Source organism: Pundamilia nyererei, unplaced genomic scaffold, assembly GCF_000239375.1.
Source record: "Pundamilia nyererei isolate P.nyererei 1_Seehausen unplaced genomic scaffold, PunNye1.0 scaffold00064, whole genome shotgun sequence".
Taxonomy (NCBI): domain Eukaryota; kingdom Metazoa; phylum Chordata; class Actinopteri; order Cichliformes; family Cichlidae; genus Pundamilia; species Pundamilia nyererei.
This window is the reverse complement of record NW_005187465.1, coordinates 2,892,014-2,907,796: the sequence shown is the minus strand read 5'-3', so window position 1 is coordinate 2,907,796 and position 15,783 is coordinate 2,892,014. Positions and strand designations below refer to the sequence as shown.

The following is a 15,783-nucleotide window of genomic DNA, read 5'->3' as shown; positions in this document are numbered from 1 at the left end:
ATACACTGAGTGAATATGTGATTAGGCTAAAATCAACAAATATCCTCTATCAGATTTTAGTAAAGGGGGCACAACTAACCTCCCTTTCCACCTGTCAACTGGCCCCAATCACTCTATCCCTCAACCTTTATCTCTTCCCTTCCTGTCTCCGTGGCTGCCCTCTATATTCTGCCATGACCTCCCTCACCTCATCTCCCCCTTTCTCCAACCTCTGTGTTTCTCTCTGTCTCCTCCCTCCATCCCCTCCCTCTCTTCCCCGTGTCTCCAGGTCCACCTCGAATTAGACCCATGCGAGACATCACCGCAGTGGCGGGCAGAAATACCTATATAACGTGTCGTGTGATTGGGTACCCATATTACTCCATTAAGTGGCTGAAGGACGGCATGCAGCTGCCTGATAATCATCGTCAAGTGGTGTTTGAGAACGGCACACTGAGGCTCACAGACGTGCAGAAGGGCGCAGACGAGGGGACCTACTTGTGTAGCGTTTTGATCCAGCCCCAGGTGTCAATCAACCAGACTGTCCACGTCACTGTCAAAGGTAAAGCTGAAGAGGAGTACGGATGCACTGGGCAGTGTTTTTGGTAAATTTATACCTATTTTATGAACCCAATTTATAGAATTAGGCTGCAGTAGAGATAAAGTGACACATCAGTTGACAGGGAGATATTGCATCTTCACGCTTTTCCCAAATCTATTTCAACTAGAGGTAATGCTCTATGCATACCCAAAATTCAAATTCACTTAAAACAGTAGTGAAAAAAAATCTTAAGAAATCAATCACCAATACTAATACTACTTTGTTTTTCAAACTGCTTCCTTTAGCTTAAAAAAAGATGGAAAAAAAGCGATGCAAGTAAAATTTCTTGATGAAGAGCAGCTAGTCACTGCTACTTGGGGGACACCAGTGTACAAAGCTGTCAAGTGCAACTTTAGTAATGCTGTTGAATGCAGATGAATGGTGTTTTGGGGGTAGATTTATGTTTGTCGTGCGTATTTCATTTAGTCTGTGAGCGGGATAACGATGGCAGTAAGCAGGGCAGCTGCAGAGGTGTTTGAGGGTGTGTACATGTGCCTGTGTGTGAGTGTGTCTCTGATTTAATTAGATGAATAATAATGAAGCCTAGATTAAATCCCCCAGATGTCTCAGCTGTAGTACCCCCACCTCAACCTCCATTACCATGGCAACGGAATGACTTCCCCCTGCCAATTGGACTGTAACCAGAGCAGCTATTATGGGCTGCAGGAGATGTGGGGTGGTGGGGGGGGGTGCTGAAGAGGGGCCCACTGGCCAATGACCTTCTCCCTCTCTCTCTCAGACTCTTAGCATTGCTCCAGATGGCCACATTGCCGCTCTTCAACATCTATCACTGCCTTTATTCCACTGATTTCCTTTCTCTCTCCTCTAGTGCCACCGCTCATCCAGCCCTTCGATATCCCCTCTACCTCAGTGGGGAAGCTCATGTACATCGCCTGTGTGGTGTCATCTGGGGACATGCCCATACGCATCACCTGGCACAAAGACGGCCAGCTCATCGTGCCAGGCTCTGCCTCTGGTGTTGCAATAGAGACCAAAGAGTTCATGAGCTCCCTGCAAATTTCCAATGTGACACTGAAGCACAATGGAAACTACACTTGCATCGCCAGCAATGCTGCTGCAACTGTCAGCTGGGAAAGACAGTTGATTGTTACTGGTGAGGGGTGACGTGTAATGTGTAAAGTAACCGTAGATCTGTTTTGTGATCACTTACTTTTTGTAACTTCTACCAAGTTTTTCCATTTATATAAAATCAGGATTTCTGTTTCTCAGTGCCGCCGCGTTTTGTGGTGCAGCCCAACAATCAAGACTGTATCTATGGAAAAGCTGGAGTACTTAACTGCTCCGTGGAAGGTTACCCCCCTCCAAAAGTCATGTGGAAACATGCCAAAGGTAAAATCTGCACATTATCCTCATGGCATTGCAGTAAAAGCTACACACGAACAAGAAAAAGTATCATGCTTCCATACATGCTTTGTGTTGTGTCCTGCAGGCGTAGGAAACCCTCAGCAGTACCATCCTGTCCCACTAACTGGCCGTATCCAGATCATGTCAAACGGTTCTCTGCTGATCCGACATGTTCTTGAAGACGACCGGGGGTACTACCTCTGTCAGGCCTCCAACGGAGTGGGCTCAGACATCAGTAAAAGCATGATCCTTACTGTCAAGAGTAAGTGTCAATCCTCTGCTTTTTGGCATGAACCCACTTCTTTTCAAACCCACATCTCCTGGATTGCGCTGAGATAAGTCTCAGCTTTTTGGACAGGGATCAGCTCTTCTAAGATGCACTTTTGCCCCAGGCTAGTGCGGCCTGTGCTTAACATAGCCTAACTTTGTCTGTGTCCTGCACATCCTTCACTGGGGGTGCCTTTCCTATTGACTGATGTTCTCTGGCTGTCAGCCTGTGCGCTACAGAATGTTTGGTGGGGAAAAGGGTTGATGAATTAGTGATGAAAGCAAAACCACAGGAACCTCTTCAATCAATAATCTACGTCTAAGTAACAGAGGAGGAAGAGAAGCGAAAGTAGAGACCGAAAATAATAAAAAGAGGGAGGAGGTGGTGTTAGAGGCCAGTGGGGCTTGAAGCATGAAATGAAAATGGGGAATAAAATGGAAAAAAAGAGATGTCTATACATGTGTAATATATCCTTGCTCAGTTTCCAATACTACACGCCCGTTTTCCCTCATGTCATTATTCCATACAAAACGATTCATCATGCTGACACTTGTCTATTTGCTCAGTCCCTGCCATGATCACCAGCCACCCAAACACTACCATGGCAAGGAAGGGCCAGATCAAGGAGCTGAACTGCACAGCACGGGGCGAGCAGCCCATTATTATCCGCTGGGAGAGAGGGGACACAGTCATTGACGCAGAGAGAAATCCCCGTTACTCCATCAGCATCAACAAAAAGGGGGATGAAGTCATCTCCACCCTAAAGGTCAGATAATATATACTTATACTCTTCAGGCCTTTAGTGTAGCTTAATGCCATTACACCGAACTATGCTAAAAAAAAAATCTACTTCTACTATAGGCTATTGCAGGGTTTAATAAGCTTTAAAAAAAAGTCCTATTAAAGGAAGTTATTATGGGAATATTTTTAGGATATTATATTCCTAAATTTCACACGTCATCTTTCCCTGCTTGTGCTGATGCTCGCAGCTTAACCCAGCCGAGCGAGGAGATTCTGTCTTCTTCTCCTGCCATGCCATCAACTCCTATGGAGAGGGCAGAGGGCTCATCCAACTCACTGTACAAGGTATTTCTACAAACAACTGCAAATCCCTACTTCTTTTATTTAAATAAAGAATTAAGGGGGAAAAAAAAGTATGTAAACAACCCAATGAGGAAAGGTTATTTAACGAGATACTGATGGTGGTAAAAACAAAGGAAAATTCTTTTTTTTTCCACCCTCACGCAGAGCCACCCGATCCTCCCGAGCTCGAAGTACGGGAGGTGAAGGACAGAAGCATGAACTTGCGCTGGATCCAAAGGTTTGATGGCAACAGCATCATCACCAGCTATGACATTGAGTACAAAAACAAGTCAGGTGGGTTATTAAAAACAACAAGCCTAATCCCTAATGTAAAAGTTATTTCAATAATTAAAAACTGAAAAAATAAACCTCTGCTCATATTCAACAGACACATGGGATCACATGTACACAACCAGGAACATCTCACCTACCAACAATCAGGCCAACATTGTAGAGCTGCACCCGGCATGCGTTTATAGTATCCGCATGTACTCCTACAACAAGATTGGCCGCAGTCTTCCCAGCAAAGAGCTCACAATCAGTACCGAAGAAGCACGTAAGTGATTGTTTTTCTCTAAATATCACGTTTTTTTGCCTATCTAGTATTTGTTTTTGCTGTCTCTGTATGGAGTGGAGCCATCACTATCTGATATCTTCCATCAACAGCACCTGACGGGCCTCCGATGGATGTAATCCTGCAACCGATGACATCTCAGAGCATACGAGTCACATGGAGGGTAAAATCACTGTTGCTTACGACTTCATTTAAGTATTAAGCCTAGTATCAGTGGAAATAACTAGAAAGCAAACAATGATGGGATATAAAGATATGCTCCATGATTTAAAACAACAAGGTTTCAGTGATGTCACAAACAAATCCAAAATGTTAAGAGACACCTGTGAAATTGTTGGTTACAGAAATGCAAAAAGAACTAAAATTTTGAATTGATCTCGTTTAATTTCTTTTTTTTCTTTTTTTTTACATATTGCTGTCAAATTTCATAGTAAAAATTTTTTTCTCCAAAACTTTCAGGCTCCAAAAAAGGAGCTGCAAAACGGCGTGATCCGCGGCTACCAGATTGGATACAGAGAGAACGGTCCAGGTAGCAATGGCCAGTATAGTATTGTGGAGATGAAAGCTACGGGGGACAGTGAAGTGTACACCTTAGACAACCTAAAGAAGTTTGCCCAGTATGGGGTGGTGGTCCAAGCCTTCAACAGAGCTGGGACTGGCCCATCCAGTACTGAGATCAATGCTACCACTCTGGAAGATGGTAAGTGGACAGCAAGATGAAGAAAACGAGGAGAAGACTGTGAGATACAATTTAGGAGAGTATGGAAGGAAAAGAGGAGGGACTGTAAGAAAAAAAATTTAAAGATCCAAAAGGAACACATGAAAATAATAGTCAAATGCAATAACAGGATGAAACACTCATGAATGAACATAACATGCATGTAGAAATGCATGCTCAAACAAAATGTTAGAAATAAATTTGCAGCACATCCCCCATTATTCTTTCCACTTTAATTAGCACCTTCATTAGGCTGGTAGAGAGCGAGAGAGGAACAAGGAACCCCATTACTCTTTAAATGTCTGCCCACTCTACCTCCCTTTTCCCTGGTCTGCCTTCTTTATCTTCCCTTTCTTCCCATGGGTTCCCTTGTCATCCTCCTCACTGGTCCTCTGTCTATTATCCGTGTTTTTATTTCTTATACTTTTTTGGACCCTTCCTGTCTGAGAGGAGAGTAATGACGGGCACTTGGATGATGAAAATTGGCCACGCAGGTAGTCAGAAGCTGCCTCTACAGCTTCAATTAGCTTAAACAAGAACATTGTCTTCCTTTAGATTGTATCCTCCACATTTCAGCTCACACCCTGCTCATCTGCATTTTGACCCCTTTGGTGTAGCTCTTTTACTATTCATGTTGCTCTCTCAGTGCTCTTCCTCCTCTCCATCAACCCCCCTCCACTTCTACTCTCCTCTCTAAAAGCTAGGAATGAACAAGGAGCTATTCAGGACTAATTTGAGCTTGTTTGACTGATTTATTTCAGCGGAGATTTCCTGTGGTTTGTGACATTGAGTTATTATTACTTATCAGTGCTTCGGCTGCCATGCTACGTCGGACCAGATTTCAGTAGAAGCCATTAAAACACTAAGAGTACTCAAATATAGTTTAACAGTGCAGCACTAACACTCACTCTCTATGTTCCCCAGTGCCCAGCGAGCCTCCGCAGAACGTGAGAGCAATCTCTGTGACATCAGATGAGGCAGTGATCACATGGGCAGAGCCTCCACGGCTGACGCTGCACGGTGTGCTGAAAGGCTACCGGGTTGTGTTTTGGTCCCTCTTCCCTGACGGAGGTGGGTGCTGTGGGGGCCAGGCCCAGTGGCCAATGCAGAGTAATTATCACCTATCTCATTCTAAGATTCACCAACCCGCCCTCCCACTCACCTACCTTTCTGTCAGTGCTGTGAGTCAGAATGTGTTAATGTGTATCCACACCTTTCTCATAAAGCACTTCCTGGTCCTGTGTGTTTTTGAATTTGTCTGTTTGTCAAATAGACTGTATGTCCAAGATGGAGATATGGCTCAACTTTAGCTTAAGGGCTAGCCTTTGATTTGACAGAAGTGACCACATTTAGATGAGAGGGTGATGCACCCATCCATAGACAGCGGGGGTGCATCACACAGGCACAAATACCTATTTACTACATACAAATAAAACTCTTGGAAAACTAACAGTTAGTTGCACAGCGTGCTATATTATTTGCCAGATAACTGCTCCAGAAGCACCAACACCCCAGACACGATCAACATCATGCACCTAATAATACAAAGCATAAGTCCTAATCACATTTAATTGACTGAGTTATATAAAAAAGATGCCTCTGTAGAGTTCTTATGACTTGCTACAACATCATTTTTATGTAGCATATTGCAAACATGTTTTTTTTTTCAGCTCTTAAGTTAGTCATTTTAATTTGAAAGTCGCCTTAAGGTATTTGAGGTTTTGGCACTTCTGCACTGGTTTTATTTTTCACCCCCAAAGATTTCTGTTAAGTCTGTCATAGTTTCTTAGATTTTTAATAAAACTTGTGATCAGAAAGTCACACAGTATAGCAATGAGTGTCTGTGTGTTGTAGGTCCAATATCTGTGCAACTCTGTTTCCTAAAAAAATATTTACTCCTCCTTTAGACACAATTTTGAAATAGGAAGGTAATTATATTCATGAAAAAAAAAAGTAATGGCCACGTATTACATTACCAAATAAATGCAACTGCAAATAAATATCTTTTTTAGGAAACAGAGTTGATGTGTGTTGTTACTCCTATCATCACCTATAGCTTCTAAAAAGAGTTTTTCTCCTCTCCCTCAGAATGGGGAGAGATGCAAAACATCACCACCACACGTGAACAGGTGGAACTGCGAGGGCTCGAGAAGTTCACTAACTACAGTGTTCAGGTGCTGGCCTACACACAAGCTGGCGATGGGGTCCGCAGCAATGTCCTCTATATCCAAACCCGAGAGGATCGTGAGTATACAATTCATTTGTTTTTTACATGAAGAAAAGTGTGCAATGTAAGGAGATGGGAAATGGGATAGAGGTAGATTTTAAAAAAGGGAGCTGGTTGTATCTCAAACCCATAACAAAAGCTCATAACAAGCTATGCTAGGAATCTCCATTAGCTGTGCTAATGAGAATTAAGAGGCTTTGAGTTCACAGCTCAGGGCTAAGGGAGGTGTTTCGGGAGGAGGAGGGAGAAGTGATGTCTTAGAGCATATAGCATCCAGGAGTCAGCCATCAGCCTGGGCCTGCATCCTTACCACCAGCCCTCTTGCCATAGGCATAGGGATTAACTCCTTTTGGATTAGAGAGAATTAATTTTGTGCTTACACCATTGGAGGCAGGATTACAGCCAGATCCATGTCTCTTTATAAAGGAGGAGGAGGGGCCTGGGGGGCTGAAGATGGAAAGATACAATGGCGATTGCACAGCCCGTTCTTGGCTGACAAAAAATAATGAGTGAAAAAATTATAAGAGAAACACCACAGCTGAGGTGTTTGTTTATTTGTGTCTAGACTGCTGTCCTCTTCTGATTGACTCAGTGTTCCATCGTGTATTTTTATAAATGAGACTGTTCACTTAGTAGTGTTCTCTTCCTCATCATCACTTGGGTTGTGCTAGTTCTGCAGCAGACTGTCTTGGCAGACTGTCTGTCTGTGTATCTGTCTGTCTGGAGTCCTGGGCAGATTTTGGGCACCAGATGGGACCTGACTGTCCCATCTCCTACTGGTGCTTTGACATGGGGGTCCAGTTATGATAATGATAGCCTCCTGTGCGCCTCCCTGCTGCCATTGTTACATGATCCCTGTCACTTTTTTTGTCCCTGCTTACTTCGTTTCAAACTTGCATCTCTGCTTTCTGAGTTTTTGTTGTTTTCTTGCCCACTCATGTCCTCTGTAGGGGAAAGAGATCTGAGGGTAGAGAGCATCAGGGGGCCTCACAAAGAAAACAAGAGGAATGGGGGATGGATTTAGAGGGCTGGGTCTTACACTGTGGTAGCCTCCTTCTGTAGAGGCCAGATGAGGCCCACTGTCAGGCACAAGTTATATTTATGGTTTGGTTTGAATAGGGTTGATAGTGTGGACCCAGTACTGTAAGACCAATGAAACAAAAGCATTATTGTTCACCTTTCACAGTATCCAGTGTCCTGATGTGTTTTTGTAAAGTGTGCATGTTTTTTAAGCCCCTTTTGTGCCATTATCTCGTAATCAGAGTATTAAACAGTGTCCAGTGCCAAGCTGAAGTGGCTAGCAGAGGATCAGACACTAATGTCTAATCTGTTTGAGAGTTTTGAGAATGCTGGGTGTCACAGAGTCAGAACTGCTGACCAGTGTCTGAATGAACATATGTCACAGCCATCCCCTCAAAAGGATGTTTTTCAAAGTCCTTCCAGAGCAGCTTAGTACAGGCTAAGACTTTCAATCCGGAAAAAAAAGCCTGCTCACTTTAATAGCCATTCAACACCCAGCATGTGCCTGCACAAACACAAACACACACACATATGGATGCCCGCCATGCTGATGTTGCTATGTCTTTTCTCCTAGTTCCTGGTCCACCGGCTGGCATCAAGGCAGTTCCCTCCTCCTCAACTAGTGTGGTTGTGTCCTGGTTGCCTCCTCTCAAACCAAATGGCATTATCCGCAAGTACACCATCTACTGCTCCAGTCCCGGATCTGGACAGCCAGTAAGTGCCTCCTCTGTGGGTGTGATTCATATAGGGCCAATTTATCTCTGAGGTCCGTGTAAACCAAGTAACTTATTAAATTACCAATGGAAATAATTCATTTGTAAGCGCTGTTATTAAATGAACCTGTATGCATGCATTTGTGTGTGTGTGTGTGTGTGTGTGTGTGTGTGTGTGTGTGTGTGTGTGTGTGTGTTGCGCATGTCTCTCTTTCACTGTGTTTGCACCATCGCTTTATTTCCTGCCCTCCCAGATGAACAGATGAGGTTGTCTTGGCAACGTGATGAGACGTAGATATGCAAATGAGCCAGAGAACAAGCTCACACATGCACACTGCCGCATCAGAAGCACACACTCACAGAGACATCACATTTCGACATTTTCTATTTATACACATACGTGCAAGCATTTCAATTGTGGTTAGATCATGTGCACACAAACACCAGCACACGGTGAAGTCTGATATCAGGCTAGAATCTCACTTTCTTATTATTCACAAATACTCCTCCCTCTCTGTGCATGAGTGCCATGTAAATGAGCACAGGCAGGGAGGAGAGAGGGAAGGAGGGAGGGGGGTGGAAAGAAGGTTGAGAGAGAAAAAGAAGCACACCATTAGAGGTAGGGAAAGACCGAGGGGAAATGAGAGAAAAAGAGAGGGATGAGGGAAGAGGGAGAGACAGGCAGGGTGGAATGGAGGAGAGAGGAGGGTATCAGTCACATCGAGATGAGAGTGCTTTTGTCCGTCTTTTCATTATCTCCCTGTATCACTCCCTGGATCACCACAACACCGCCACGATGCTGAAGGAATGTTCGAACCCCCTGCACACAAACACACACACACTTATGCACATCCTCCCCTCCCTGTGTCCCTCCATCCAGTCCTCTTCACTGAGCTAGACAGAGAGGGAAAGAAAAAGCAAATGGTGAAAGAACACAGAGATGAACAGATTAAAGAGAGAGAACAGCGGATCATCTTAAGAGACTACAGTCTTTTTGTGCATTGCCATGTATGTGTTTGTGTGGATGCAGGTGAGTGTGTGTTCATTCTCAAAGGTTTGCTTGGAGGAAAAATACACCCAAGCAAACCTTAAATCCAGTGTTGAGTACAGCATTATAAGTAGCTGTAGGTCATTTGCATCAAATTTATTTTGAGTAGTGGGACAAATAGACAGCTCCGCACAAAGGTTTACATTTTCTGTTTTGCCTTTTTTGTGTTGACCTAAAACCTGTGTTCAATTCTGAGCAATCATACTGCTCGCTGTGCATATTTTCTATAGTTTTTGTTTAAAAAAAAACATGGTTTTATGGGTTTTGCCTGAACAAAAAACAAAAAACAGAGAGAGAGAGAATACCACATACCACATCTGTTTCTCCTTTACAACCTAACACTCAGTTTGCTCTGCAAAAAGCTTTAACTCCCTCATAACATTCAAATGATGTCAAGTTGTATACAGCATAAGATCTACGTTGTTCAGACAATAAATTCACAAGTTGATCTGGGTGGAAATGGAATCCATAAGGAGGTCAGCCATAGCTGAGAAAACCCGGCAAAAATAATGCACAGTATCATCCTTAAATTTTGGGAAAGACAAATAAAGAAAGAGTCTAAAATGCAAGTTGCTGTCAGTGTATCAGAGACAAAACATCTCAGTGGACTCTATGTTTGTGCTTTGGATTTAAGTGATTCGAGAAACAATATATGTATCATTTCTGCCTTTTATCACGAGGCAAACACTGCCAGTGAGGCTAATAAGTTAAAATTTTAAACAAACAGATGACATTGACAGATGTATTTGGCTTTCCCTTTATTTCTCCAAAAAGTATGCTTTTTTGTTGTTTCAAGATACCGACAGTGTTCAAGGAAAATTGCACACCTCCTTTTTCACTGAGCGCATTTTGATGTGTCACAATAGGAAAAGGACAGATGTAAAAAAAAACAACTGTTTAATCTGTCAACTGCAGGAGCATTAGTTTCAGTTTCCTGGTGTCACGTATGTTATGCTGAAACTTAAACAGAATAGAGCCTAAATTAATGTTATGTTCATCTTAATTTCCTTTGTAGCTTTATAAAATGTAGCACTTTAATCAAGTCCACAAGCTGCCACCACTCCTGTTATATTACTGTTTTATTTGCTAACATGACATTGCGTGCCCTCTGTCCCAGGCTCCCAGTGAGTATGAGGCCAACCCAGAGATGCTCTTCTACCGTATCACGCACCTTACCCGCGGTAAACAATACCTCATCTGGGCTGCAGCTGTGACAACTGCTGGAAGAGGCAACATTAGCGCAAAGGTCACTGTGGAGCCTGCTGGGAAAGGTGGGTCCTCCAGGCATGCCAGTTGTAGAGAAGAAGGGTAAAGAGATTTGTGCAAAGGTTATCAGGGAGAGCGCGCTTAAACATGGCTATGAACTGGCAGCATGATCTCCTTTACACAGATCACTTTCATCAGTCTCCCTCCCTCTCGCTCTGTGTACAATCTCTGCTATTGATTGACAGCCGTGGTATTGATTGAGCAGCGGCTGTGTTGCAAGAAACGTTGTTGTTAATTATGTGGTGATGAACAGGGCCTATCCAGTAAAATGACCCTTGGGGAGAGAGATAGCAGGCAAAATCAATAGAGGGGAGGATTTATGGAGAAATGATAGACTCGAGACTAAGAGTTTTGACAGGGGGCTACATTAAAACACTATGGTACAGCTTTTTAATCCCTCAGGAAAAACGATTCAGCCCCACTTAATCATCCAAAAGCAGACACAGAAAGACAAGTTGAAGTATGAATAGAGTCATTTTGGTGTAATGCTTACTATTTGAGTTTAACATCATGTGCTAAAGATGCATGTTGAGTTTTACTGGTTGCATCTTTGTGTGCAGTCCCAGCTAAAATCCTGTCCTTTGGGGGCACTGTGACCACTCCCTGGATGAAGGAAGTACGTCTGCCCTGCAGCTCAGTGGGAGAGCCTACTCCCACAATTAAATGGACCAAAGACAGGTCAGAGCGGTCACTGTATACCCTTAGATATCAGAGATATCATGCACACATGCTGATGCTATTTCTTGTGAGGAAAATTGATTTTTTTTAAAACTGCTCTTAATCCTGAATAACCTGTCTGCTCTTTATCAGTGAGGACTCTGCCATTCCTGTGACAGCTGACAGCCAACGGCAGATCTTATCCAATGGTACACTGGTGCTACGCTTAGTCAAAGCAGAGGATTCTGGGTACTACACCTGTACGGCCACTAATACCCTAGGCTTTGACACCATCATAGTGAACCTTGTGGTACAAGGTAAGAAGAAACAGAAAATTTATAAACTTATTTGAGTGAAACAGACACTTCTGTCCTGGTGCTAAGTTATTGTCTGCGTGTGTGTACACCCAGTTCCTCCTGACCAGCCTCGTCTGACTGTCTCCACTACTTCCACCTCCTCCATCACCCTGGCTTGGATTCCTGGGGATAATGGAGGAAGCTCCATCAGGGGTATTTAAATATTGTTGACCTGCTTTTTAAGGGTGCTTCACACTTTTGATGTCATATGTACTTATCCAGTTGTGCAACAAGCTTATGTTTCTAGGTAAAAGGAAGTCAAACCGCAGCTGGCTGTAGCTAATTGTAGCTGATTGTTGCCCCCTGGTGTCCAACAGATGGAGCTGCAGCAAGGATACACCACCATTAGTAGCTGTGTTTGACATAAATGTGTACTGGTGTGCCTGCAGGATTTGTGCTGCAGTATTCTGTGGACAACACAGAGGAATGGAGAGATGTGTTCATCAGCTCCAGCGAGCGTTCCTTCAGGTTGGACAATCTCCGCTGTGGAACTTGGTACAAGGTCAAGTTGGCTGCCAAGAACAGTGTGGGCTCAGGACGCATCAGTGAGATCATTGAGGCAAAGACGCATGGAAGAGGTGAGGGGTCTAGAGAAAAGTGTTGAAGCTGGAATTAAGTCGAAATAAATCTTCTCTTTCTTTACTGTCTGTTCTTGTAGCAGCAGTTACAACTTTCTTCTCAAACATGAAGCCATCAATGCATCACAGATAAATACATCTTAAATTGCTAATTTATGATTATCTTTCTAACCTAGTGTCTTTTCCTTTTCCAGAACCGGTGTTCAACAAGGACCAGCCACTGCTAACGCACATCAACTCCACTCATGCAGGCCTCAACCTTCAGGGTTGGACCAGCGGGGGCTGCCCTATCACTGACCTGATGCTGGACTTTAGGCCCAAAGGTACTTGGGCCTGGCAGAGCCTCAAGGCCAATTCCACAAATCAGCTTTTCCTCAGCGAGCTGCGAGAGGCCACCTGGTACGAGCTCAAAATGAAGGCCTGCAACAGTGCTGGGTGTGGCAACCAGACCTCCCAGTTTGCCACAACTGACTACGATGGGAGTAAGTCTTTCCTAGTTTTTTAGGTCTTGGTGTATCTTTTTCCTCTCGTTCATGTTTCTGTTACTGACTCTTGTAAATTTTATCAAATTTTTCTTCTCCTTCTACTCTCATTAGGTACAATCCCTCCCATTAAATCAGCTCGTGGAGAGGGGGACGATGTGAAGAAACTGTTCTCTATCGGCTCTCCTGTCATTCTGGTTACCCTTGGAGTTGCTTTGCTCTTCATTATACGAAAGAAACGCAAGGAGAAGAGGCTCAAACGACTTAGAGGTGGGAATTAAACGATTTAATATACTAACACAAGTGACAAGCTGAAAAAATATGTCTTAATTATATAATTATACCGTCTTCTCGCAGATGCTAAGAGCCTTGCAGAGATGCTTATCAGGTAAGAGACAGCTTTATTTGTTATGTGTACTGTATAGAATAGCTGTATTTTGCATAAATAAATCACTTACAAGCAATTTCAGGCTTAATATATATGTTTTTGTTTTTTTGTCTCTGTGTAGCAAGAACAACCGAAGCATAGACACTCCAGTGAAGGGTCCTCCTCAAGGACCAAGGCTCCATATTGACATCCCACGTGTCCAGCTCCTCATTGAAGACAAGGAAGGCATCAAACAGATAGGCATGTGACCACACATTGACAGCAACACAGCTGCCATTCATAGAGGGGTTTTTGGAAGCCTCTAAAAGATCTTAGTAACTTGTTTATTTCCTTGCTTGCAACAGGAGAGGACAAGGCAGCAGTGCCGGTGACAGACACAGAGTTCAGCCAGTCAGTGAATCCACAGAACTTCTGTACAGGCGTTTCTCTGCATCACCAAGCCCTTATCCAGAATTCAGGCCCTTTGATTGACATGTCAGACATTCGGCCTGGCACAAGTGAGTTTGTTTTAGGTTCATGTTTGTTGTGCTTGTCACAGCTTTCAGTGAAATAGTTTGAGGCTTTAAATATGAGCAACAGATTTGATCTTTTATTGAAGTACATCTCCAATACATTTGAGAAAATATAGACTTATTGACAGCTAATACATGGATACCAAGCATCTTTGATCCTTAGATGTTCTCTGATCCCTGTGACCTCTCTCTTCTCAGACCCAGTGTCACGAAAGAGCATAAAATCAGCCCACAGCTCTAGAAACAGATACTCCAGCCAGTGGACGCTTAGCCGCCCAAGTCAAAGTCAGTCAACAGCCTCTGCACGAACTCTGACGTCTGACTGGCGGACGATGGGCTCTCATGGCATCACAGCCACCGAGAGTGACAGCTACAGTGCCAGCCTCTCACAGGACACAGGTGGGTTAAAATTAAGAAAACTTACTCTCTTGTAACTGAGTAGCTAAGTAAATGGTTGAAAAAAACTACACTTCTTTTCTTTCAGATAAGGGAAGGAACAGCATGGTGTCCACAGAGAGCGCGTCCTCCACCTACGAGGAGCTGGCTAGGGCGTATGAGCACGCCAAGCTGGAGGAGCATCTACAACACGCAAAGTTTACAATCACAGAATGTTTTATCTCTGATAGCTCGTCTGATCAAATGACGACAGGTACCAATGACCCAGCAGACAGCATGACCTCCCTCAGTACACCCTCTGAACCAGGCATCTGCCGCTTCACTGCCTCACCACCCAAACCGCAGGACTACGACCGCGGTAAAAATGTGGCTGTGCCCATTCCCCATCGTGCTAACAAAAGTAAGTATCAGAGCTGAGACCCATGTGGGGACGCTGTTCTTTTGATTTGTTGTTTGTACTTGTTTTACATTCAGTGCACATGTAGAATTACACATAATTACAGTTAGGACACCCATATGTATGTATTGCATGCCCACAATTAAAGACACACAAGGATGAGAGTAACAAAAAGCCACTGGTTGCTAAAACAACAACTAGATTTTTGTCCCAAGCCATTTTGAAATCTACTTCCACATCAGTTCCTCATTTTCATACTATACAGTGGCTTGCAAAAATATTCGGCCCCCTTGATCTTTTCCACATTTTGTCACATTACAGCCACAAACATGAATCAATTTTATTGGAATTCCACGTGAAAGATCAACACAAAGTGGTGTACACGTGAGAAGTGGAACAAAAATCATACATGATTCCAAACATTTATTACAAATAAATAACTGAAAAGTGGGGTGTGTGTAATTTTTCAGCCCCCTGAGTCAATACTTTGTAGAACCACCTTTTGCTGCAATTCCAGCTGCCAGTCTTTTAGTGTCTGTCTCTACCAGCTTTGCACATCTAGAGACTGAAATCTTTGCCCATTCTTCTTTGCAAAACAGCTCCAGCTCAGTCAGATTAGATGGACAGCGTTTGTGAACAGCAGTTTTCAGGTCTTGCTACAGATTCTCGATTGGATTTAGATCTGGATTTTGACTGGGCGGTTCTAACACATGGATGTGTTTTGTTTTAAGCCATTCCATTGTTGCCCTGGCTTTATGTTTAGGGTTGTTGTCCTGCTAGAAGGTGAACCTCTGCCCCAGTCTCAAGTCTTTTGCAGACTCCAAAAGGTTTTCTTCCAAGATTGCCCTGCATTTGCAGAGCATGATGCTGCCACCACCATACTTGACAGTGGGGATGGTGTGTTCAGAGTGATGTTCAGTGCTAGTTTTCTGCCACACATAGTGTTTTGCATTTTGGCCAAAAAGTTCCATTTTGGTCTCATCTGACCAGAGCACCTTCTTCCACATGTTTGCTGTGTCCCCCACATGGCTTGTGGCAAACTGCAATCAGGACTTCTTATGGTTTTCTGTTAACAATGACTTTCTTCTTGCCACTCTTCCATAAAGGCCAACTTTGTGCAGTGCACGACTAATAGTTGTCCTATGGACAGATTCC

The 15,783-nt window shown here is 43.6% G+C and overlaps 1 protein-coding gene across 2 annotated transcripts in view; it reads left to right on the top strand.

Moving 5' to 3' along the window:
* LOC102215647 (Down syndrome cell adhesion molecule-like protein 1) overlaps window positions 1-15,783 on the top strand; it is a 52,621-nt gene that overhangs the window by 32,771 nt on the left and 4,067 nt on the right. Inside the window, exons 8-32 of one of the 2 annotated variants that reach the window (XM_013911501.1) lie at window positions 269-541; window positions 1,410-1,694; window positions 1,811-1,930; window positions 2,031-2,207; window positions 2,780-2,979; window positions 3,203-3,299; window positions 3,462-3,590; window positions 3,685-3,852; window positions 3,963-4,033; window positions 4,330-4,570; window positions 5,513-5,659; window positions 6,677-6,832; window positions 8,410-8,549; window positions 10,714-10,867; window positions 11,423-11,540; window positions 11,673-11,836; window positions 11,930-12,028; window positions 12,265-12,453; window positions 12,648-12,935; window positions 13,050-13,205; window positions 13,293-13,323; window positions 13,445-13,563; window positions 13,668-13,820; window positions 14,034-14,234; window positions 14,320-14,631. In XM_013911501.1, coding sequence (XP_013766955.1) covers window positions 269-541; window positions 1,410-1,694; window positions 1,811-1,930; window positions 2,031-2,207; window positions 2,780-2,979; window positions 3,203-3,299; window positions 3,462-3,590; window positions 3,685-3,852; window positions 3,963-4,033; window positions 4,330-4,570; window positions 5,513-5,659; window positions 6,677-6,832; window positions 8,410-8,549; window positions 10,714-10,867; window positions 11,423-11,540; window positions 11,673-11,836; window positions 11,930-12,028; window positions 12,265-12,453; window positions 12,648-12,935; window positions 13,050-13,205; window positions 13,293-13,323; window positions 13,445-13,563; window positions 13,668-13,820; window positions 14,034-14,234; window positions 14,320-14,631 — 4,188 coding nt within the window. Of the gene's footprint in view, window positions 1-268; window positions 542-1,409; window positions 1,695-1,810; window positions 1,931-2,030; window positions 2,208-2,779; window positions 2,980-3,202; window positions 3,300-3,461; window positions 3,591-3,684; window positions 3,853-3,962; window positions 4,034-4,329; window positions 4,571-5,512; window positions 5,699-6,676; window positions 6,833-8,409; window positions 8,550-10,713; window positions 10,868-11,422; window positions 11,541-11,672; window positions 11,837-11,929; window positions 12,029-12,264; window positions 12,454-12,647; window positions 12,936-13,049; window positions 13,206-13,292; window positions 13,324-13,444; window positions 13,564-13,667; window positions 13,821-14,033; window positions 14,235-14,319; window positions 14,632-15,783 lie in introns of both variants that reach the window. The other variant, XM_013911500.1, reaches the window with a different exon arrangement.